Source organism: Oncorhynchus masou, chromosome 29 (assembly GCF_036934945.1).
Source record: "Oncorhynchus masou masou isolate Uvic2021 chromosome 29, UVic_Omas_1.1, whole genome shotgun sequence".
Classification (NCBI taxonomy): Eukaryota; Metazoa; Chordata; class Actinopteri; order Salmoniformes; family Salmonidae; genus Oncorhynchus; species Oncorhynchus masou.
Genome location: NC_088240.1, coordinates 101,038,078 through 101,061,469, shown reverse-complemented (window position 1 = coordinate 101,061,469; position 23,392 = coordinate 101,038,078). Strand labels below are relative to the sequence as shown.

General features: G+C 54.2%; 1 protein-coding gene across 1 annotated transcript; it reads right to left on the bottom strand.

Annotated features, from left to right (window-relative positions):
- Positions 1–1,916: 1,916 nt before the first annotated feature.
- Positions 1,917–4,532, bottom strand: LOC135521384 (potassium voltage-gated channel subfamily S member 2-like). The gene is given in 3 exon segments (XM_064947284.1): positions 1,917–2,714; positions 2,717–3,406; positions 4,004–4,532. Coding segments are annotated over 2 exon segments (1,437 nt in total). The 5' UTR covers positions 3,374–3,406; positions 4,004–4,532; the 3' UTR covers positions 1,917–1,934.
- Between the last annotated feature and the right edge of the window lie 18,860 nt (positions 4,533–23,392).

The following is a 23,392-nucleotide window of genomic DNA, read 5'->3' as shown; positions in this document are numbered from 1 at the left end:
GTGCCAAGTGGTAGTAGCTGCCAGGCGCACCGGTTTGAGTTTGTCAAGAACTGTAACGCTGCTGGGTTTTTACACTCAACAGATTCCTGTGTTGTATCAAGACTGATCCACCACCCAAAGGTCTTTAATATGGAATTCTAGACATCTGAAGGTATCTCATCAACATGTATTGATCTTTAATATGGGATTCTAGACATCTGAAGGTATCTCATCAACATGTATTGATCTTTAATATGGGATTCTAGACATCTGAAGGTATCAACATGTATTGGTCTTTAATATGGGATTCTAGACATCTGAAGGTATCTCATCTACATGTATTGGTCTTTAATATGGGATTCTAGACATCCGAAGGTATCTCATCTACATGTATTGGTCTTTAATATGGGATTCTAGACATCTGAAGGTATCAACATGTATTGGTCTTTAATATGGGATTCTAGACATCCGAAGGTATCTCATCTTGTATTGATCATCTCATTGCAGTACAACAGTTACACATCAACAGTACCTCATAACAGGAGAACATGAGAAAAGCTCTACTTTGGACAAAATCACAATGACTAAACTTTAGAGGACACTTAGTGACTAGTGATGAAGTCCATGGTCTAGGGTTGACCCCTAGTGATGAAGTCCATGGCCTAGGGTTGACCCCTAGTGACTAGTGAACCCCATGGTCTAGGGTCCATGGCCTAGGGTTGACCCCTAGTGACTAGTGAACCCCATGGTCTAGGGTTGACCCCTAGTGATGATGTCCATGGCCTAGGGTTGACCCCTAGTGACTAGTGATGAACCCCATGGTCTAGGGTTGACCCCTAGTGATGAAGTCCATGACCTAGGGTTGACCCCTAATGATGAAGCCCATGGCCTAGGGTTGACCCCTAGTGACTAGTGATGAAGCCCATGTCCTAGGGTTGACCCCTAGTGACTAGTGATGAAGCCCATGTCCTCGGGTTGACCCCTAGTGATGTCCTAGGGTTAACCCCTAGTGATGAACCCCATGTCCTAGGGTTGACCCCTAGTGATTTACCCCATGTCCTAGGGTTGACCCCTAGTAACTAGTGATGAACCCCATGGTCTAGGGTTGACCCCTAGTGACTAGTGATGAACCCCATGTCCTAGGGTTGACCCCTAGTGATGAAGCCCCATGTCCTAGGGTTGACCCCTAGTGATGAAGCCCCATGTCTTAAGGTTGACCCCTAGTGATGAAGCCCATGTCCTAGGGTTGACCCCTAGTGATGAAGCCCCATGTCCTAGGGTTGACCCCTAGTGATGAAGCCCCATGTCCTAGGGTTGACCCCTAGTGATGAAGCCCATGTCCTAGGGTTGACCCCTAGTGATGAAGCCCCATGTCCTAGGGTTGACCCCCTAGTGATGAAGCCCCATGTCCTAGGGTTGACCCCCTAGTGATGAAGCCCCATGTCCTAGGGTTGACCCCCTAGTGATGAAGCCCCATGTCCTAAGTTTGTGACTTGTCCTGCACTGTGTCCTTTATTGAAGACTTTAATGGCCGTCGTAATGAATAGACCCCAACACACACCACAGCACTAGATGGTGTTGTCAGACTGTCGGCTCCTACAGTTAAAACACTTGAGGTGAATGAAAAGGTGGAAGAGGAATCGTTGGGAGAATCTCCATTGTTTTTCTTTGAAGACCTCTGGCCTTCTCATCCAATGGGATTTGAAAAGAATGTAAAAGAGAGAGAGAGGATTCGATGAGATTTCTCCCAATAGAAAGGTTGTGATGTTGGTTGGCCCGCCCACTCCCTCGCCTGTCAGTCAAACTAAACTTCAGCTTCCCATGTAGCTCTATTCAACAACAAGGGCTACACAGAAACAGCACTACCTCTTGCACCATGTTTCTCCTCTCCTTCGGTCACGTCCTTCCTTATAAGGCCAGCGGGGGGGGGGGGGCAGTCTGTTGATCCACAGACCTTAATGTATTGACATCTCGTTCAGACTGTGTTCACTGGGCAAACTCCGGTTGATATTGGACAGACTGGCCATGAGAGATTTCACCTTGTGTGCATAGTAGTTCCTCAGATTGACAGAGGGAAGGTTTTCTTTGATCTCCTGGTCGAAGTCACAGCTGCGCATAGCGATCTCTAGCTGTTTCTGCCTCTTGTAGAAGAGAGAGAACTTGTTGAATATGAGCGTGATGGGAAGCACAACCACCAGGATGCCTGCCAGGATACAGGCCGAGGCGGTCATCTTGCCGGCTATAGACACCGGGACCACGTCTCCGTACCCCACCGTGGTCATGCTCACCGTGGCCCACCACCAGCATGCTGGGACGGTAGAGAAGTCCTCGCTGTCCTTCTCCACGGTGTAGGCCATGACAGAGAAGAAAGACACGCCCACCGCCAGGTAGAGCAGTAGCAACCCCACCTCCTTGTAGCTGTTTCTCAGCGTGGCGCCCAGAGAGCGCAGCCCCGTGGAGTGACGCGCCAGCTTCAGGATACGGAAGATCCTCGTCAGCCGTAGCACCTGTGCCACGCGCCCCAGATTGGCCAACGCCGGGCTGCTCTCGGCCACCAGGTCGATGACGAGCGTCAGGTAGAACGGTAATATCGACACGAGGTCGATTAAGTTCAACGGATGCTTGAAGAAATGGATAAGATCTGGGGCAACTGTGAACCGGGCCACCAGCTCCAAGGTGAACCAGCCGATACCAACGTGTTCCACCGTTTCAAACCTGGGGTCCTCGTGAGGCGTCCCTCCCTGTCCACCAGGGTGAACTCGGCCATGCTGTTCATGCACATGGCGGTTATGGAACCCAACACGACCAGGACAGAGAGGATACTGATGACTCGGCTGGCGACGGAGTACCCCGGGTTATCCAGGATCAACCAGATCCGCCTACGGACGCTCCCCAAAGGCTGCTTATCGAACTTCGTGGCGTCGTTATAGAACTCTAGAATCTCGTCGAACGATGACGTGGTGCTGCCCTCGTCGCTCCGGCAGTCGTCCCAGTCCTCCCCGCGGTTAGGATCCATCTTTCGGCAGTGGTAGGCACCGCTGCAACACGAGTCGATGAAGAATTCATTGATGCCCCAGTACTCTATCTCCTGGCTGAAGGAGAAGATGCACAACTCTGCCATGACGTGGAGCTTCCCGGTGTTGTAGAAATTCACCACGTAAGGGAAGAGAGCCGGGTTCCTATCGAAATAAAACTCCTTTTCCGTGTCGTCGTAGTCGTCGCAGAGTTCCAGTATGGACTCTTTTGATTGGCAGTGTAGCAGCCGAGCCAGACGGGTCTCCGGGAAGCGAGACAGAGTGTTGGAGAACAGCCTCTTCTTGAACCCTCCCACATTGATGCGCACGGTGTGATCCTCATAGGCTGCTGTCAGCTCCTCCAGGCTCTGACCCGTCATGTCTGGCGAGGGGTGAAGGGACTGGAGAGGCACCTGCAGACAGAGAGAGGAAACACAGGGAGAGAGAGAGAGAGAGAGAGAGAGAGAGAGAGAGAGAGAGAGAGAGAGAGAGAGAGAGAGAGAGAGAGAGAGAGAGAGAGAGAGAGAGGAGAGAGAGAGAGAGAGAGAGAGAGAGAGAGAGCAGTTTGAATCCTCTCATTTCTAAGAGAGAGATAACATGGACAGTCAGACATCATATCGGGTTCCTCCTTAATCTATTCTCTCCAGGAACCAGAACGAAACAAATACGGGAATAAATGGGGGGGGGGGGGGGGTTGCTTTATCGCGTGACACAACAGGTAAATGATACAGTGTCTCTGAATGAGATCACACACTCTGGTCGTTTAGTGACATGTTGCGTCTTTCACATTACAACATCACGTTGGATTTCCCTCAAAATCTCACGCCGCGCTTGTGCGCACTTGCTACAATAAAGAAAAATAACCCGAGTCAAACAGTTGTGTTATTTTTTTAATTAAAAACAATCAAATCTTGGCTAGACTACGTCTATGCATTAAATAATACACCAATAAAAGCATGTAATACTGTTGCATTATAACGGTACAATATACTACAAAACATCACATATACCTTACTTTATTCAACGCCCTTTTCCCGAGTCTCCTACACAACGCGTCTGCATATCAGCTCCTACGAGGGCATTGTGCTTCACGGAGCTGCTGAGCAACTTGGATAGACGTAGATAGATGCCTCCTCTCTGTGCCTCCTCCAGCTAGCGTGGAAGACTGAACCAATGCTCTCTCTCTATCTGTCTGTCTGTCATGCGTTACTGCCCAGGTTAGATAGAGGGGTTTCAACGGAGCCGTCAGCGCGGAACAAGGTTGTCTCTCTCTTCTCCAGACATAACACGTGTCCGCCCCACAGACAGACTCCCCCATAGACTATTTACACCGTTAAATCATGAGCGCTCGCGCCATACATCTTCATCTCCCGTTGTAACTAACACGCTCCAGATGCTTCCGTTTCCGTAGTAAGGGAATTCCTCGGATGAATCTCCATTGTGACGTCTTGTAGCCGTTCGACCCAGATCAGCTCTGTTGCGGTGCAGTAGCAACCACTTTCTGTAAACTACCGTTCCGCCCTCGCCTTCCCGAGCGAATTCAACACCTCCCTCTTCTCAGAGAAAGGTGCAGAAAGGACCGACTCCTTTACTCTGCTCTCGGCGAGGGAGGAGAAGTCACGAATCATTAAAAGCGTGTGCGCCCGAGCGTTATACAGAGGCCGTCATCTTCAAATGAGGTCACCGTTCACCGTTAACCGGTAGAGAGCTCTCCAGCTGAGCCTTTAGTGAAGACGGATGAGACGTGTAAAGGTTAGGATTGATTCGTGAGGCAGAAAACGTGGGTTTGTTTTTAACTAATCCGTTGTCAAATCAATTGAATGATTAGATATCATGTACTCTGACTGGTTAGAATTTCAGTGTGTCTGAATGATGGATTACTGTTATACGCAGGAATAGGATTATACGAAATGAAAACTACAGTTTAAAAATAAATATATCTATATATATATAATCTCCACGGAGAAATGGCTCCTGGGTAAGTGGATGGATCACTTCCAGACGGTGGGTTTTGGATCATATGTATCTACATCCTGAGAGAGACAACATCCAGTGACTTCCCTCTGGCTCCTCTGAGACATGACGGGTTATCTTGTGCACCAATGGGGCCAGGGGATTTATGAGTCCCATGCTTCACCCAGCACATCCATATGAACAGACCCTTCTGGATGATCTGATTTAACGGGCAGTACAAAATAAAACAGGAATGTCCAAAACATTGTGTGTGCGCTTTGTGTGACCATTGAGTTGGAAATATGTCTTAGCAGAGACACTTCTCTTACCTCTTTTCTACTCTCGTCTTGTCTCGTCTCCTCCTCTCCTGTCCTGTCCTCTCCCCTCCTGTCCTGTCCTCTCCCCTCCTGTCCTGTCCTCTCCCCTCCTCTCCTGTCCTCTCCCCTCCTGTCCTGTCCTCTCCCCTCCTCTCCTGTCCTCTCCCCTCCTGTCCTGTCCTCTCCCCTCCTGTCCTGTCCTCTCCCCTTCTCTCCTGTCCTCTCCCCTTCTCTCCTGTCCTCTCCCCTCCCCTGGTCTGCCAGTAGTGCCCTATGTATAGGGAATAGGGCCACGGTCTGCAATAGTGCCCTATATATAGGGAATAGGGCCATGGTCTGCCAGTAGTGCCCTATATATAGGGAATAGGGCCATGGTCTGCAGTAGTGCCCTATATATAGGGAATAGGGCCACGGTCTGCAATAGTGCCCTATATATAGGGCCATGGTCTGCAGTAGTGCCCTATATATAGGGAATAGGGCCATGGTCTGCCAGTAGTAACCTATATATAGGGAATAGGGCCATGGTCTGCCAGTAGTGCCCTATATATAGGGAATAGGGCCATGGTCTGCAGTAGTGCCCTATATATAGGGAATAGGGCAATGGTCTGCCAGTAGTGCCCTATATATAGGGAATAGGGCCATGGTCTGCCAGTAGTTCCCTATATATAGGGAATAGGGCCACGGTCTGCAATAGTGCCCTATATATAGGGAATAGGGCCATGGTCTGCAGTAGGGCCCTATATATAGGGAATAGGGCCATGGTCTGCCAGTAGTAACCTATATATAGGGAATAGGGCCATGGTCTGCCAGTAGTGCCCTATATATAGGGAATAGGGCCATGGTCTGCAGTAGTATAGGGAATAGGGCCACGGTCTGCAATAGTGCCCTATATATAGGGAATAGGGCCATGGTCTGCCAGTAGTGCCCTATATATAGGGAATAGGGCCATGGTCTGCAATAGTGCCCTATATATAGGGAATAGGGCCATGGTCTGCCAGTAGTGCCCTATATATAGGGAATAGGGCCATGGTCTGCCAGTAGTGCCCTATATATAGGGAATAGGGCCACGGTCTGCAATAGTGCCCTATATATAGGGAATAGGGCCACGGTCTGCAATAGTGCCCTATATATAGGGAATAGGGCCATGGTCTGCCAGTAGTGCCCTATATATAGGGAATAGGGCCATGGTCTGCCAGTAGTGCCCTATATATAGGGAATAGGGCCATGGTCTGCCAGTAGTGCCCTATATATAGGGAATAGGGCCATGGTCTGCCAGTAGTGCCCTATATATAGGGAATAGGGCCATGGTCTGCCAGTAGTGCCCTATATATAGGGAATAGGGCCATGGTCTGCCAGTAGTGCCCTATATATAGGGAATAGGGCCATGGTCTGCCAGTAGTGCCCTATATATAGGGAATAGGGTGCCATTTTGGATGCAGACTAAGGTCCCTGTGCCAATCTACCCTCCTTAAGTAAATCTCCAGAAGCCCAGTTAAAATGATTTAAGGGGTGTTGAGATGGTGGAGACGTTGAAGAAAGATTTCAGGAGGGGGGGGGGTTATCCTCAGTGTGGAGCCCCATCCATCATGCTGTGTCTTTAAGGGTCCTTCCCTTATTGGAGCTGGGTGGGGGTGGGGGGGGGGGCTATCCTCAGTGTGGAGCCCCATCCATCATGCTGTGTCTTTAAGGGTCCTTCCCTTATTGGAGCTGGGGGGGGGGGGGGCTATCCTCAGTGTGGAGCCCCATCCATCATGCTGTGTATTTAAGGGTCCTTCCCTTATTGGAGCTGGGGGGGGGTTATCCTCAGTGTGGAGCTCCATCCATCATGCTGTGTCTTTAAGGGTCCTTCCCTTATTGGAGCTGGGGGGGGGGGGGGGGGGTGTTATCCTCAGTGTGGAGCTCCATCCATCATGCTGTGTCTTTAAGGGTCCTTCCCTTATTGGAGCTGGGGGGGGGTATCCTCAGTGTGGAGCCCCATCCATCATGCTGTGTCTTTAAGGGTCCATCCCTTATTGGAGCTGGGGGGGGGGGGGTTATCCTCAGTGTGGAGCTCCATCCATCATGCTGTGTCTTTAAGGGTCCTTCCCTTATTGGAGCTGGGGGGGGGTATCCTCAGTGTGGAGCTCCATCCATCATGCTGTGTCTTTAAGGGTCCTTCCCTTATTGGAGCTGGGGGGGGGGGGGGGGGGGGGGGGGGTTATCCTCAGTGTGGAGCTCCATCCATCATGCTGTGTATTTAAGGGTCCTTCCCTTATTGGAGCTGGGGGGGTGGGGGGTTATCCTCAGTGTGGAGCTCCATCCATCATGCTGTGTATTTAAGGGTCCTTCCCTTATTGGAGCTGGGGGGGGGGTTATCCTCAGTGTGGAGCCCCATCCATCATGCTGTGTCTTTAAGGGTCCTTCCCTTATTGGAGCTGGGGGGGGGGTCATCCTCAGTGTGGAGCTCCTTCCATCATGCTGTGTCTTTAAGGGTCCTTCCCTTATTGGAGCTGGGGGGGGGGGGGGGTATCCTCAGTGTGGAGCTCCATCCATCATGCTGTGTCTTTAAGGGTCCTTCCCTTATTGGAGCTGGGGGGGGGTTATCCTCAGTGTGGAGCTCCGTCCATCATGCTGTGTCTTTAAGGGTCCTTCCCTTATTGGAGCTGGGGGGGGTTATCCTCAGTGTGGAGCCCCATCCATCATGCTGTGTCTTTAAGGGTCCTTCCCTTATTGGAGCTGGGGGTGGGGGGGGGGTTATCCTCAGTGTGGAGCCCCATCCATCATGCTGTGTCTTTAAGGGTCCTTCCCTTATTGGAGCTGGGGGGGGTTATCCTCAGTGTGGAGCTCCATCCATCATGCTGTGTCTTTAAGGGTCCTTCCCTTATTGGAGCTGGGGGGGGGGGGTTATCCTCAGTGTGGAGCTCCATCCATCATGCTGTGTCTTTAAGGGTCCTTCCCTTATTGGAGCTGGGGGGGGTTATCCTCAGTGTGGAGCTCCATCCATCATGCTGTGTCTTTAAGGGTCCTTCCCTTATTGGAGCTGGGGGGGGTTATCCTCAGTGTGGAGCTCCATCCATCATGCTGTGTCTTTAAGGGTCCTTCCCTTATTGGAGCTGGGGGGGGTTATCCTCAGTGTGGAGCTCCATCCATCATGCTGTGTCTTTAAGGGTCCTTCCCTTATTGGAGCTGGGGGGGGGGGGTTATCCTCAGTGTGGAGCCCCATCCATCATGCTGTGTCTTTAAGGGTCCTTCCCTTATTGGAGCTGGGGGGGTTATCCTCAGTGTGGAGCTCCATCCATCATGCTGTGTCTTTAAGGGTCCTTCCCTTATTGGAGCTGGGGGGGGGGGTTATCCTCAGTGTGGAGCTCCATCCATCATGCTGTGTCTTTAAGGGTCCTTCCCTTATTGGAGCTGGGGGGGGGTATCCTCAGTGTGGAGCTCCATCCATCATGCTGTGTCTTTAAGGGTCCTTCCCTTATTGGAGCTGGGGGGGGTTATCCTCAGTGTGGAGCCCCATCCATCATGCTGTGTCTTTAAGGGTCCTTCCCTTATTGGAGCTGGGGGGGGTTATCCTCAGTGTGGAGCTCCATCCATCATGCTGTGTATTTAAGGGTCCTTCCCTTATTGGAGCTGGGGGGGGGGGGGGGTATCCTCAGTGTGGAGCTCCATCCATCATGCTGTGTCTTTAAGGGTCCTTCCCTTATTGGAGCTGGGGGGGGGGTTATCCTCAGTGTGGAGCTCCATCCATCATGCTGTGTCTTTAAGGGTCCTTCCCTTATTGGAGCTGGGGGGGGGGGGGGGGCTATCCTCAGTGTGGAGCCCCATCCATCATGCTGTGTCTTTAAGGGTCCTTCCCTTAATGGAGCTGGGGGGGGGGGGTTATCCTCAGTGTGGAGCCCCATCCATCATGCTGTGTCTTTAAGGGTCCTTCCCTTATTGGAGCTGGGGGGGGGGGTTATCCTCAGTGTGGAGCTCCATCCATCATGCTGTGTCTTTAAGGGTCCTTCCCTTATTGGAGCTGGGGGGGGGTGGTATCCTCAGTGTGGAGCTCCATCCATCATGCTGTGTCTTTAAGGGTCCTTCCCTTAATGGAGCTGGGGGGGGGGTATCCTCAGTGTGGAGCTCCATCCATCATGCTGTGTATTTAAGGGTCCTTCCCTTAATGGAGCTGGGGGGGGTATCCTCAGTGTGGAGCTCCATCCATCATGCTGTGTATTTAAGGGTCCTTCCCTTATTGGAGCTGGGGGGGGGTTATCCTCAGTGTGGAGCTCCATCCATCATGCTGTGTATTTAAGGGTCCTTCCCTTATTGGAGCTGGGGGGGGGGTGGGGGGTTATCCTCAGTGTGGAGCTCCATCCATCATGCTGTGTCTTTAAGGGTCCTTCCCTTATTGGAGCTGGGGGGGTTATCCTCAGTGTGGAGCTCCATCCATCATGCTGTGTCTTTAAGGGTCCTTCCCTTATTGGAGCTGGGGGGGGGGGGGTATCCTCAGTGTGGAGCTCCATCCATCATGCTGTGTCTTTAAGGGTCCTTCCCTTATTGGAGCTGGGGGGGGGGGTATCCTCAGTGTGGAGCTCCATCCATCATGCTGTGTCTTTAAGGGTCCTTCCCTTATTGGAGCTGGGGGGGGGGGGTTATCCTCAGTGTGGAGCTCCATCCATCATGCTGTGTCTTTAAGGGTCCTTCCCTTATTGGAGCTGGGGGGGGGGGTTATCCTCAGTGTGGAGCCCCATCCATCATGCTGTGTCTTTAAGGGTCCTTCCCTTATTGGAGCTGGGGGGGGGGGGGTATCCTCAGTGTGGAGCCCCATCCATCATGCTGTGTCTTTAAGGGTCATTCCCTTATTGGAGCTGGGGGGGGGTATCCTCAGTGTGGAGCCCCATCCATCATGCTGTGTCTTTAAGGGTCCTTCCCTTATTGGAGCTGGGGGGGGGGGGGGTTATCCTCAGTGTGGAGCTCCATCCATCATGCTGTGTCTTTAAGGGTCCTTCCCTTATTGGAGCTGGGGGGGGGGGGGGGGGGTTATCCTCAGTGTGGAGCTCCATCCATCATGCTGTGTCTTTAAGGGTCCTTCCCTTATTGGAGCTGGGGGGGGGTTATCCTCAGTGTGGAGCTCCATCCATCATGCTGTGTCTTTAAGGGTCCTTCCCTTATTGGAGCTGGGGGGGGTTATCCTCAGTGTGGAGCTCCATCCATCATGCTGTGTCTTTAAGGGTCCTTCCCTTATTGGAGCTGGGGGGGTATCCTCAGCGTGGAGCTCCATCCATCATGCTGTGTCTTTAAGGGTCCTTCCCTTATTGGAGCTGGGGGGGGGGGTATCCTCAGTGTGGAGCTCCATCCATCATGCTGTGTCTTTAAGGGTCCTTCCCTTATTGGAGCTGGGGGGGGGGGTTATCCTCAGTGTGGAGCTCCATCCATCATGCTGTGTCTTTAAGGGTCCTTCCCTTATTGGAGCTGGGGGGGGGGGGTTATCCTCAGTGTGGAGCTCCATCCATCATGCTGTGTCTTTAAGGGTCCTTCCCTTATTGGAGCTGGGGGGGGGTATCCTCAGTGTGGAACCCCATCCATCATGCTGTGTCTATAAGGGTACTTCCTTTATTGGAGCTGGGGGGAGGGGGGTTATCCTCAGTGTGGAGCTCCATCCATCATGCTGTGTCTTTAAGGGTCCTTCCCTTATTGGAGCTGGGGGGGGGGGGGGTTATCCTCAGTGTGGAGCTCCATCCATCATGCTGTGTCTTTAAGGGTCCTTCCCTTATTGGAGCTGGGGGGGGGTATCCTCAGTGTGGAGCCCCATCCATCATGCTGTGTCTTTAAGGGTCCTTCCCTTATTGGAGCTGGGGGGGGGTTATCCTCAGTGTGGAGCTCCATCCATCATGCTGTGTCTTTAAGGGTCCTTCCCTTATTGGAGCTGGGGGGGGGGGGGGGGGGGTCCTCAGTGTGGAGCTCCATCCATCATGCTGTGTCTTTAAGGGTCCTTCCCTTATTGGAGCTGGGGGGGGGGTTATCCTCAGTGTGGAGCCCCATCCATCATGCTGTGTCTTTAAGGGTCCTTCCCTTATTGGAGCTGGGGGGGTGGGGGGTTATCCTCAGTGTGGAGCTCCATCCATCATGCTGTGTCTTTAAGGGTCCTTCCCTTATTGGAGCTGGGGGGGTGGGGGTTATCCTCAGTGTGGAGCTCCATCCATCATGCTGTGTCTTTAAGGGTCCTTCCCTTATTGGAGCTGGGGGGAGGGGGAGGGGGGTTATCCTCAGTGTGGAGCCCCATCCATCATGCTGTGTCTTTAAGGGTCCTTCCCTTATTGGAGCTGGGGGGGGGGGGGGGTTATCCTCAGTGTGGAGCCCCATCCATCATGCTGTGTCTTTAAGGGTCCTTCCCTTATTGGAGCGGGGGGGTGTCCTCAGTGTGGAGCCCCATCCATCATGCTGTGTCTTTAAGGGTCCTTCCCTTATTGGAGCTGGGGGGGGGTTATCCTCAGTGTGGAGCTCCATCCATCATGCTGTGTCTTTAAGGGTCCTTCCCTTATTGGAGCTGGGGGGGGGGGTTATCCTCAGTGTGGAGCTCCATCCATCATGCTGTGTCTTTAAGGGTCCTTCCCTTATTGGAGCTGGGGGGGGGTATCCTCAGTGTGGAGCCCCATCCATCATGCTGTGTCTTTAAGGGTCCTTCCCTTATTGGAGCTGGGGGGAGGGGGTTATCCTCAGTGTGGAGCTCCATCCATCATGCTGTGTCTTTAAGGGTCCTTCCCTTATTGGAGCTGGGGGGGGAGGGGGGGTTATCCTCAGTGTGGAGCTCCATCCATCATGCTGTGTCTTTAAGGGTCCTTCCCTTATTGGAGCTGGGGGGGGGGGTATCCTCAGTGTGGAGCCCCATCCATCATGCTGTGTCTTTAAGGGTCCTTCCCTTATTGGAGCTGGGGGGGGGGGGGGGTTATCCTCAGTGTGGAGCTCCATCCATCATGCTGTGTCTTTAAGGGTCCTTCCCTTATTGGAGCTGGGGGGGGGGTATCCTCAGTGTGGAGCCCCATCCATCATGCTGTGTCTTTAAGGGTCCTTCCCTTATTGGAGCTGGGGGGGGGGGGGGGGGTTATCCTCAGTGTGGAGCTCCATCCATCATGCTGTGTCTTTAAGGGTCCTTCCCTTATTGGAGCTGGGGGGGGGGGGGGGGTTATCCTCAGTGTGGAGCTCCATCCATCATGCTGTGTCTTTAAGGGTCCTTCCCTTATTGGAGCTGGGGGGGGGTATCCTCAGTGTGGAGCCCCATCCATCATGCTGTGTCTTTAAGGGTCCTTCCCTTATTGGAGCTGGGGGGGGGGGGTTATCCTCAGTGTGGAGCTCCATCCATCATGCTGTGTCTTTAAGGGTCCTTCCCTTATTGGAGCTGGGGGGGGGGGTATCCTCAGTGTGGAGCTCCATCCATCATGCTGTGTCTTTAAGGGTCCTTCCCTTATTGGAGCTGGGGGGGGGTTATCCTCAGTGTGGAGCCCCATCCATCATGCTGTGTCTTTAAGGGTCCTTCCCTTATTGGAGCTGGGGGGGGGGGGTTATCCTCAGTGTGGAGCTCCATCCATCATGCTGTGTCTTTAAGGGTCCTTCCCTTATTGGAGCTGGGGGGGGGGGGGTTATCCTCAGTGTGGAGCTCCATCCATCATGCTGTGTCTTTAAGGGTCCTTCCCTTATTGGAGCTGGGGGGGGGGGGGGGTTATCCTCAGTGTGGAGCCCCATCCATCATGCTGTGTCTTTAAGGGTGGTCCTTCCCTTATTGGAGCTGGGGGGGGGGGGGGGGGTTATCCTCAGTGTGGAGCTCCATCCATCATGCTGTGTCTTTAAGGGTCCTTCCCTTATTGGAGCTGGGGGGGGGTTATCCTCAGTGTGGAGCCCCATCCATCATGCTGTGTCTTTAAGGGTCCTTCCCTTATTGGAGCTGGGGGGGGGTTATCCTCAGTGTGGAGCTCCATCCATCATGCTGTGTCTTTAAGGGTCCTTCCCTTATTGGAGCTGGGGGGGGGTTATCCTCAGTGTGGAGCTCCATCCATCATGCTGTGTCTTTAAGGGTCCTTCCCTTATTGGAGCTGGGGGGGGGTTATCCTCAGTGTGGAGCTCCATCCATCATGCTGTGTCTTTAAGGGTCCTTCCCTTATTGGAGCTGGGGGGGGGTTATCCTCAGTGTGGAGCTCCATCCATCATGCTGTGTCTTTAAGGGTCCTTCCCTTATTGGAGCTGGGGGGGGGGGGTATCCTCAGCGTGGAGCTCCATCCATCATGCTGTGTCTTTAAGGGTCCTTCCCTTATTGGAGCTGGGGGGGGGGGGGGGGGTTATCCTCAGTGTGGAGCCCCATCCATCATGCTGTGTCTTTAAGGGTCCTTCCCTTATTGGAGCTGGGGGGGGGGGTTATCCTCAGTGTGGAGCTCCATCCATCATGCTGTGTCTTTAAGGGTCCTTCCCTTATTGGAGCTGGGGGGGGGTTATCCTCAGTGTGGAGCTCCATCCATCATGCTGTGTCTTTAAGGGTCCTTCCCTTATTGGAGCTGGGGGGGGGGGTTATCCTCAGTGTGGAGCTCCATCCATCATGCTGTGTCTTTAAGGGTCCTTCCCTTATTGGAGCTGGGGGGGGGGGGGTTATCCTCAGTGTGGAGCTCCATCCATCATGCTGTGTCTTTAAGGGTCCTTCCCTTATTGGAGCTGGGGGGGGGGGTATCCTCAGCGTGGAGCTCCATCCATCATGCTGTGTCTTTAAGGGTCCTTCCCTTATTGGAGCTGGGGGGGGGGGGGTATCCTCAGTGTGGAGCTCCATCCATCATGCTGTGTCTTTAAGGGTCCTTCCCTTATTGGAGCTGGGGGGGGGGGGTTATCCTCAGTGTGGAGCTCCATCCATCATGCTGTGTCTTTAAGGGTCCTTCCCTTATTGGAGCTGGGGGGGGGGGTTATCCTCAGTGTGGAGCTCCATCCATCATGCTGTGTCTTTAAGGGTCCTTCCCTTATTGGAGCTGGGGGGGGGGTATCCTCAGTGTGGAACCCCATCCATCATGCTGTGTCTATAAGGGTACTTCCTTTATTGGAGCTGGGGGGGGAGGGGGGTTATCCTCAGTGTGGAGCTCCATCCATCATGCTGTGTCTTTAAGGGTCCTTCCCTTATTGGAGCTGGGGGGGGAGGGGGGTTATCCTCAGTGTGGAGCTCCATCCATCATGCTGTGTCTTTAAGGGTCCTTCCCTTATTGGAGCTGGGGGGGGGGGTATCCTCAGTGTGGAGCCCCATCCATCATGCTGTGTCTTTAAGGGTCCTTCCCTTATTGGAGCTGGGGGGGGGGGGGGTATCCTCAGTGTGGAGCTCCATCCATCATGCTGTGTCTTTAAGGGTCCTTCCCTTATTGGAGCTGGGGGGGGGGGGGTATCCTCAGTGTGGAGCTCCATCCATCATGCTGTGTCTTTAAGGGTCCTTCCCTTATTGGAGCTGGGGGGGGGGTTATCCTCAGTGTGGAGCCCCATCCATCATGCTGTGTCTTTAAGGGTCCTTCCCTTATTGGAGCTGGGGGGGGGTGGGGGGTTATCCTCAGTGTGGAGCTCCATCCATCATGCTGTGTCTTTAAGGGTCCTTCCCTTATTGGAGCTGGGGGGGGGTGGGGGGTTATCCTCAGTGTGGAGCTCCATCCATCATGCTGTGTCTTTAAGGGTCCTTCCCTTATTGGAGCTGGGGGGGGGGGGGAGGGGGGGTTATCCTCAGTGTGGAGCCCCATCCATCATGCTGTGTCTTTAAGGGTCCTTCCCTTATTGGAGCTGGGGGGGTGGGGGTTATCCTCAGTGTGGAGCCCCATCCATCATGCTGTGTCTTTAAGGGTCCTTCCCTTATTGGAGCTGGGGGGGGGGGGGGTGTGTCCTCAGTGTGGAGCCCCATCCATCATGCTGTGTCTTTAAGGGTCCTTCCCTTATTGGAGCTGGGGGGGGGGGTTATCCTCAGTGTGGAGCTCCATCCTTCATGCTGTGTCTTTAAGGGTCCTTCCCTTATTGGAGCTGGGGGGGGGGGGGTATCCTCAGTGTGGAGCTCCATCCATCATGCTGTGTCTTTAAGGGTCCTTCCCTTATTGGAGCTGGGGGGGGGGGGGTTATCCTCAGTGTGGAGCTCCATCCATCATGCTGTGTCTTTAAGGGTCCTTCCCTTATTGGAGCTGGGGGGGGGGGTTATCCTCAGTGTGGAGCTCCATCCATCATGCTGTGTCTTTAAGGGTCCTTCCCTTATTGGAGCTGGGGGGGGGGGGGGGGGGGGTATCCTCAGTGTGGAGCCCCATCCATCATGCTGTGTCTTTAAGGGTCCTTCCCTTATTGGAGCTGGGGGGGGAGGGGGGTTATCCTCAGTGTGGAGCTCCATCCATCATGCTGTGTCTTTAAGGGTCCTTCCCTTATTGGAGCTGGGGGGGGGGGGTTATCCTCAGTGTGGAGCTCCATCCATCATGCTGTGTCTTTAAGGGTCCTTCCCTTATTGGAGCTGGGGGGGGGGGGGGGTATCCTCAGTGTGGAGCCCCATCCATCATGCTGTGTCTTTAAGGGTCCTTCCCTTATTGGAGCTGGGGGGGGTTATCCTCAGTGTGGAGCTCCATCCATCATGCTGTGTCTTTAAGGGTCCTTCCCTTATTGGAGCTGGGGGGGGGGGGGGTATCCTCAGTGTGGAGCTCCATCCATCATGCTGTGTCTTTAAGGGTCCTTCCCTTATTGGAGCTGGGGGGGGGTTATCCTCAGTGTGGAGCCCCATCCATCATGCTGTGTCTTTAAGGGTCCTTCCCTTATTGGAGCTGGGGGGGGGTGGGGGTTATCCTCAGTGTGGAGCTCCATCCATCATGCTGTGTCTTTAAGGGTCCTTCCCTTATTGGAGCTGGGGGGGGGTGGGGGTTATCCTCAGTGTGGAGCTCCATCCATCATGCTGTGTCTTTAAGGGTCCTTCCCTTATTGGAGCTGGGGGGGAGGGGGAGGGGGGTTATCCTCAGTGTGGAGCCCCATCCATCATGCTGTGTCTTTAAGGGTCCTTCCCTTATTGGAGCTGGGGGGGGGGTGGGGGGTTATCCTCAGTGTGGAGCCCCATCCATCATGCTGTGTCTTTAAGGGTGGTCCTTCCCTTATTGGAGCTGGGGGGGGGGGGGGGTTATCCTCAGTGTGGAGCTCCATCCATCATGCTGTGTCTTTAAGGGTCCTTCCCTTATTGGAGCTGGGGGGGTTATCCTCAGTGTGGAGCCCCATCCATCATGCTGTGTCTTTAAGGGTCCTTCCCTTATTGGAGCTGGGGGGGGGTTATCCTCAGTGTGGAGCTCCATCCATCATGCTGTGTCTTTAAGGGTCCTTCCCTTATTGGAGCTGGGGGGGGGGGTTATCCTCAGTGTGGAGCTCCATCCATCATGCTGTGTCTTTAAGGGTCCTTCCCTTATTGGAGCTGGGGGGGGGTGGGGGGGGGGGTTATCCTCAGTGTGGAGCTCCATCCATCATGCTGTGTCTTTAAGGGTCCTTCCCTTATTGGAGCTGGGGGGGGTTATCCTCAGTGTGGAGCCCCATCCATCATGCTGTGTCTTTAAGGGTCCTTCCCTTATTGGAGCTGGGGGGGGGGGGGGGTTATCCTCAGTGTGGAGCCCCATCCATCATGCTGTGTCTTTAAGGGTCCTTCCCTTATTGGAGCTGGGGGGGGGTGTCCTCAGTGTGGAGCTCCATCCATCATGCTGTGTCTTTAAGGGTCCTTCCCTTATTGGAGCTGGGGGGGGAGGGGGGTTATCCTCAGTGTGGAGCTCCATCCATCATGCTGTGTCTTTAAGGGTCCTTCCCTTATTGGAGCTGGGGGGGGGGGGGTATCCTCAGTGTGGAGCCCCATCCATCATGCTGTGTCTTTAAGGGTCCTTCCCTTATTGGAGCTGGGGGGGGGGTTATCCTCAGTGTGGAGCTCCATCCATCATGCTGTGTCTTTAAGGGTCCTTCCCTTATTGGAGCTGGGGGGGGGGGGGGTTATCCTCAGTGTGGAGCTCCATCCATCATGCTGTGTCTTTAAGGGTCCTTCCCTTATTGGAGCTGGGGGGGGGGGGGGTTATCCTCAGTGTGGAGCTCCATCCATCATGCTGTGTCTTTAAGGGTCCTTCCCTTATTGGAGCTGGGGGGGGGGGGGGGTTATCCTCAGTGTGGAGCCCCATCCATCATGCTGTGTCTTTAAGGGTCCTTCCCTTATTGGAGCTGGGGGGGGGTTATCCTCAGTGTGGAGCCCCATCCATCATGCTGTGTCTTTAAGGGTCCTTCCCTTATTGGAGCTGGGGGGGGGTGTCCTCAGTGTGGAGCTCCATCCATCATGCTGTGTCTTTAAGGGTCCTTCCCTTATTGGAGCTGGGGGGGGAGGGGGGTTATCCTCAGTGTGGAGCTCCATCCATCATGCTGTGTCTTTAAGGGTCCTTCCCTTATTGGAGCTGGGGGGGTATCCTCAGTGTGGAGCCCCATCCATCATGCTGTGTCTTTAAGGGTCCTTCCCTTATTGGAGCTGGGGGGGGGGTGTCCTCAGTGTGGAGCCCCATCCATCATGCTGTGTCTTTAAGGGTCCTTCCCTTATTGGAGCTGGGGGGGGGGGGGGGTTATCCTCAGTGTGGAGCTCCATCCATCATGCTGTGTCTTTAAGGGTCCTTCCCTTATTGGAAGTCACGCTCCTTAACTTGGCTCTTTGTATTCTACAATCATATGGTCCTGGTTGGGAGGAGGTTAATTTGTGAGGCTTCAGATGAGTTTCCCCTCGTAACCTGTCATCTGTACAAAGAGATTGAGGGAGAACAATGGAGAGAGAGAAAGAGAGGGGGGAGAGATAGAGAGAGGGGGAGAGAGAAGGAGAGAGGTGTGAGGGGGTGTCTGCAGTGTGTTGAGGAGTTCTGATGTGGACCAGAGAGAAAGAGAGGGGGAGAGAGAAGGAGAGAGGTGTGAGGGGGTGTCTGCAGTGTGTTGAGGAGTTTTGATGTGGACCAGAGAGAAAGAGAGGGGGAGAGAGAAGGAGAGAGGTGTGAGGGGGTGTCTGCAGTGTGTTGAGGAGTTCTGATGTGGACCAGAGAGAAAGAGAGGGGGAGAGAGAAGGAGAGAGGTGTGAGGGGGTGTCTGCAGTGTGTTGAGGAGTTCTGATGTGGACCAGAGAGAAAGAGAGGGGGAGAGAGAAGGAGAGAGGTGTGAGGGGGTGTCTGCAGTGTGTTGAGGAGTTTTGATGTGGACCAGAGAGAAAGAGAGGGGGAGAGAGAAGGAGAGAGGTGTGAGGGGGTGTCTGCAGTGTGTTGAGGAGTTCTGATGTGGACCAGAGAGAAAGAGAGGGGGAGAGAGAAGGAGAGAGGTGTGAGGGGGTGTCTGCAGTGTGTTGAGGAGTTCTGATGTGGACCAGAGAGAAAGAGAGGGGGAGAGAGAAGGAGAGAGGTGTGAGGGGGTGTCTGCAGTGTGTTGAGGAGTTCTGATGTGGACCAGAGAGAAAGAGAGGGGGAGAGAGAAGGAGAGAGGTGTGAGGGGGTGTCTGCAGTGTGTTGAGGAGTTCTGATGTGGACCAGAGAGAAAGAGAGGGGGAGAGAGAAGGAGAGAGGTGTGAGGGGGTGTCTGCAGTGTGTTGAGGAGTTTTGATGTGGACCAGAGAGAAAGAGAGGAGGAGAGAGAAGGAGAGAGGTGTGAGGGGGTCTGCAGTGTGTTGAGGAGTTCTGATGTGGACCAGAGAGAAAGAGAGGGGGAGAGAGAAGGAGAGAGGTGTGAGGGGGTGTCTGCAGTGTGTTGAGGAGTTCTGATGTGGACCAGAGAGAAAGAGAGGGGGAGAGAGAAGGAGAGAGGTGTGAGGGGGTGTCTGCAGTGTGTTGAGGAGTTCTGATGTGGACCTCATCCACTGACTGCTGTTCTCCATCTGCAGTTCCCCAGAATATTTTACCTTCCCTGTCTATCTCTCTCTCTCTCTCTCTCCTTCCCTGTCCATCTCTCTCTCTCTCCTTCCCTGTCCATCTCTCTCTCTCTCTCTCCTCCCTGTCCATCTCTCTCTCTACCTCTCTCTCTCTCTCCTCCCTGTCCATCTCTCTCTCTCTCTCCTCCCTGTCCATCTCTCTCTCTACCTCTCTCTCTCTCTCCTTCCCTGTCCATCTCTCTCTCTCTCTCTCCTCCCTGTCCATCTCTCTCTCTACCTCTCTCTCTCTCTCCTCCCTGTCCATCTCTCTCTCTCTCTCTCCCTGTCCATCTCTCTCTCTCTCTCTCTCTCTCTCTCTCTCTCTCTCTCTCACTGTCCATCTCTCTCTCTCTACCTCTCTCTCTCTCTCTCTCTCTCTCTCTCTCTCCTTCCCTGTCCATCTCTCTCTCTCTACCTCTCTCTCTCTTTCTCTCCTTCCCTGTCCATCTCTCTCTCTCTCTACCTCTCTCTCTCTCTCTCTCTCTCTCTCTCTCTCTCTCTCTCTCTCTCTCCTTCCCTGTCCATCTCTCTCTCTACCTCTCTCTCTCTCTCTCTCTCTCTCTCTCTCTCTCTCTCTCTCTCTCTCTCCCTTCCCTGTCCATCTCTCTCTCTACCTCTCTCTCTCTTTCTCTCCTTCCCTGTCCATCTCTCTCTCTCTACCTCTCTCGCTCTCTCTCTCCTCCCTGTCCATCTCTCTCTCTACCTCTCTCTCTCCTCCCTGTCCATCTCTCTACCTCTCTCTCTCCTCCCTGTCCATCTCTCTCTACCACTCTCTCTCTCTCCTCCCTGTCCATCTCTCCCTCTCTACCCCCTCTCTCTCCTTCCCCATCTATCTTTCCTCCCCATCTCTCTCTACCTCTCTCTCCTCCCCCATCTATCTCTCCTCCCTGTCCATCTCTCTCTCTCTACCTCTCTCTCTCCTCCCTGTCTCTCTCTCTCCTCCCTGTCCATCTCTCTCTCTCTACCACTCTCTCTCTCTCCTCCCTGTCCATCTCTCTCTCTCTACCTCTCTCTCTCCTCCCCCCACCTATCTCTCCTCCCTGTCCATCTCTCTCTCTCTCTCCTCCCTGTCCATCTCTCCCTCTCTCTCTCTCCCCCCCCATATATCTATTCTACCCCCTCTCTCTCCTCCCTGTCCATCTCTCTCTCTCTCCTCCCTGTCCATCTCTCCCTCTCTACCTCTCTCTCTCCTCCCCCCATATATATCTTCTACCCCCTCTCTCTCCTTCCCCATCTATCTTTCCTCCCCATCTCTCTCTACCTCTCTCTCTCCCCTCCATCTCCCTCCCCTCTCTCTCCTCCCCCATCTCCCTCTCCTCCCTCTCAGAATAGACCCAGATTAATTGCTGAAGGTCAACAATACACTGACCTCATCTGTGAGCTCAGCTGTCAGATGGCCATTCCAGAACCACTCACATCACAAGGTTCAGATTTAACCCCCAAGACATTGTGGGAGGAATTTTAACTACAGTCAGATTAGGCTGTTAAGGGCCCTGTGGATGATATATGTTGTCAATAAAGTTTTCCATATGTTGTATTCTGAACTGCTGCCAATAGCTCACATCATCATAACCTGAGGCCAGGGATGGAGCTGGGGAGTGGTGGGGGGGGGTGGGGGGACTGGAGCTGGGGAGTGGTGGGAGTGGGGGGGCTGGAGCTGGGGAGTGGTGGGGGTTGGGGGACTGGAGCTGGGGAGTGGTGAGAGTGGGGGGCTGGAGCTGGGGAGTGGTGGGGGTGGGGGGACTGGAGCTGGGGAGTGGTGAGAGTGGGGGGGCTGGAGCTGGGGAGTGGTGGGAGTGAGGGGGCTGGAGCTGGGGAGTGGTGGGGCTGGAGCTGGAGCTGGGGAGTGGTGGGGGTGGGGAGACTGGAGCTGGGGAGGTGGGGGCTGGAGCTGGGGAGTGGTGGGGGTGGGGGGGCTGGAGCTGGAGCTGGGGAGTGGTGGGGGTGGGGAGACTGGAGCTGGGGAGGTGGGGGGCTGGAGCTGGGGAGTGGTGGGGGGGCTGGAGCTGGGGAGTGGTGGGGGTGGGGGGGCTGGAGCTGGAGCTGGGGAGTGGTGGGGGTGGGGAGACTGGAGCTGGGGAGGTGGGGGGCTGGAGCTGGGGAGTGGTGGGGGTGGGGGGACTGGAGCTGGGGAGTGGTGGGGGTGGGGAGACTGGAGCTGGGGAGTGGTGGGGGTGGGGGGACTGGAGCTGGGGAGTGGTGGGGGTGGGGAGACTGGAGCTGGGGAGGTGGGGGGCTGGAGCTAGGGAGTGGTGGGGGTGGGGGGACTGGAGCTGGGGAGTGGTGGGGGTGGGGAGACTGGAGCTGGGGAGGTGGGGGCTGGAGCTGGGGAGTGGTGAGGGTGGGGGGACTGGAGCTGGGGAGTGGTGGGGGTGGGGAGACTGGAGCTGGGGAGGTGGGGGGCTGGAGCTGGGGAGTGGTGAGGGTGGGGGGACTGGAGCTGGGGAGTGGTGGGGGTGGGGAGACTGGAGCTGGGGAGTGGTGAGAGTGGGGGGCTGGAGCTGGGGAGGTGGGGGGCTGGAGCTGGGGAGTGGTGAGGGTGGGGGGACTGGAGCTGGGGAGTGGTGAGAGTGGGGGGGCTGGAGCTGGGGAGTGGTGGGGAGGTGGGGGCTGGAGCTGGGGAGTGGTGAGGGTGGGGGGACTGGAGCTGGGGAGGTGGGGGGCTGGAGCTGGGGAGTGGTGAGGGTGGGGGGACTGGAGCTGGGGAGTGGTGGGGGTGGGGAGACTGGAGCTGGGGAGGTGGGGGGCTGGAGCTGGGGAGTGGTGGGGGTGGGGGGACTGGAGCTGGGGAGTGGTGAGAGTGGGGGGGCTGGAGCTGGGGAGTGGTGGGAGTGGGGGGGCTGGAGCTGGGGAGGTGGGGGGGCTGGAGCTGGGGAGGGGTGGGGTGGGGGGGCTGGAGCTGGGGTGGTGGGGGGGCTGGAGCTGGGGAGGGGTGGGGGGACTGGAGCTGGGGAGGGGTGGGGGGACTGGAGGTGGGGAGGGGTGGGGGGACTGGAGCTGGGGAGGGGTGGTGGGGGGACTGGAGCTGGGGAGGGGTGGGGGGACTGGAGCTGGGGAGGGGTGGTGGGGGGCTGGAGCTGGGGAGGGGTGGGGGGGCTGGAGCTGGGGGGCTGGAGCTGGGGAGGTGGGGGGGCTGGAGCTGGGGAGGTGGGGGGGCTGGAGACTGAACATGTGTCTGTGAAATAAAAAGCTGCTCTATGATTCCTTCTCCTCTCCTTCACAGGTAGATAATCACCTCACATTATACCTGATGGTAATGGAGGCTGTCTGAGTGTGACGAAAACTACAAATTGGACACACAACATGCCAGTCTGGTCTCATAGACTAGACGTAGCATAGTCAACGTAAATCCGGGACACTGGAATTGCTATGACATGTTATGTTTAGTATGGTTACCTAAGACAGAAGTTTACTTTAGGCAAAAAACAAAAGTATGGGGGTTGGTCGGGCGGTATAACGCAAACATCTAGGACCCAAACGTTGCATGCTCAAATCTCATCACGGACAACTTTACCATTTTAGATCATTAGCTACTTTGCAACTACTCAGCATGTTAGCTAACCCTTCCCCTAACCCTAGACTTAAAATTTTAACCTAACTCCTAACCGTAACCTAGCTAACGTTAGCCACATAGCTAACATTCATGTTAGCCACCTAGTTAACGTTAGCAAACAACAAATATTAATTCGTAACGTATCATACGTTTTGCAAATGCGTAACATATCATACTACATGGGTGACAGACATCCACAAATGAATACGTACCATACAAAACATATCATACTAATTATGGCACGGAATTACGTTTACTATGTTACGTCTACCCCTGAGTGCAGGTTGCTAAAGGACTGTATTCTAAGGGACTGTATTCTATAGGACTGTATTCTAAAGGACTGTATTCTAAGGGACTGTATTCTAAGGGACTGTAATCTCTAGGACGGTATTCTATATGACTGTATTCTACAGGACTGTATTCTAAGCGACTGTATTCTAAAGGACTGTATTCTAAGGGACTGTATTCTAAGGGACTGTATTCTACAGGACTGTATTCTAAGGGACTGTATTCTATAGGACTGTATTCTAAGGGACTGTAATCTATAGGACTGTATTCTATATGACTGTATTCTACAGGACTGTATTCTAAGGGACTGTATTCTAAAGGACTGTATTCTACAGGACTGTATTCTATAGGAATGTATTGTAAAGGACTGTATTGTAAAGGACTGTATTCTACAGGACTGTATTCTAAG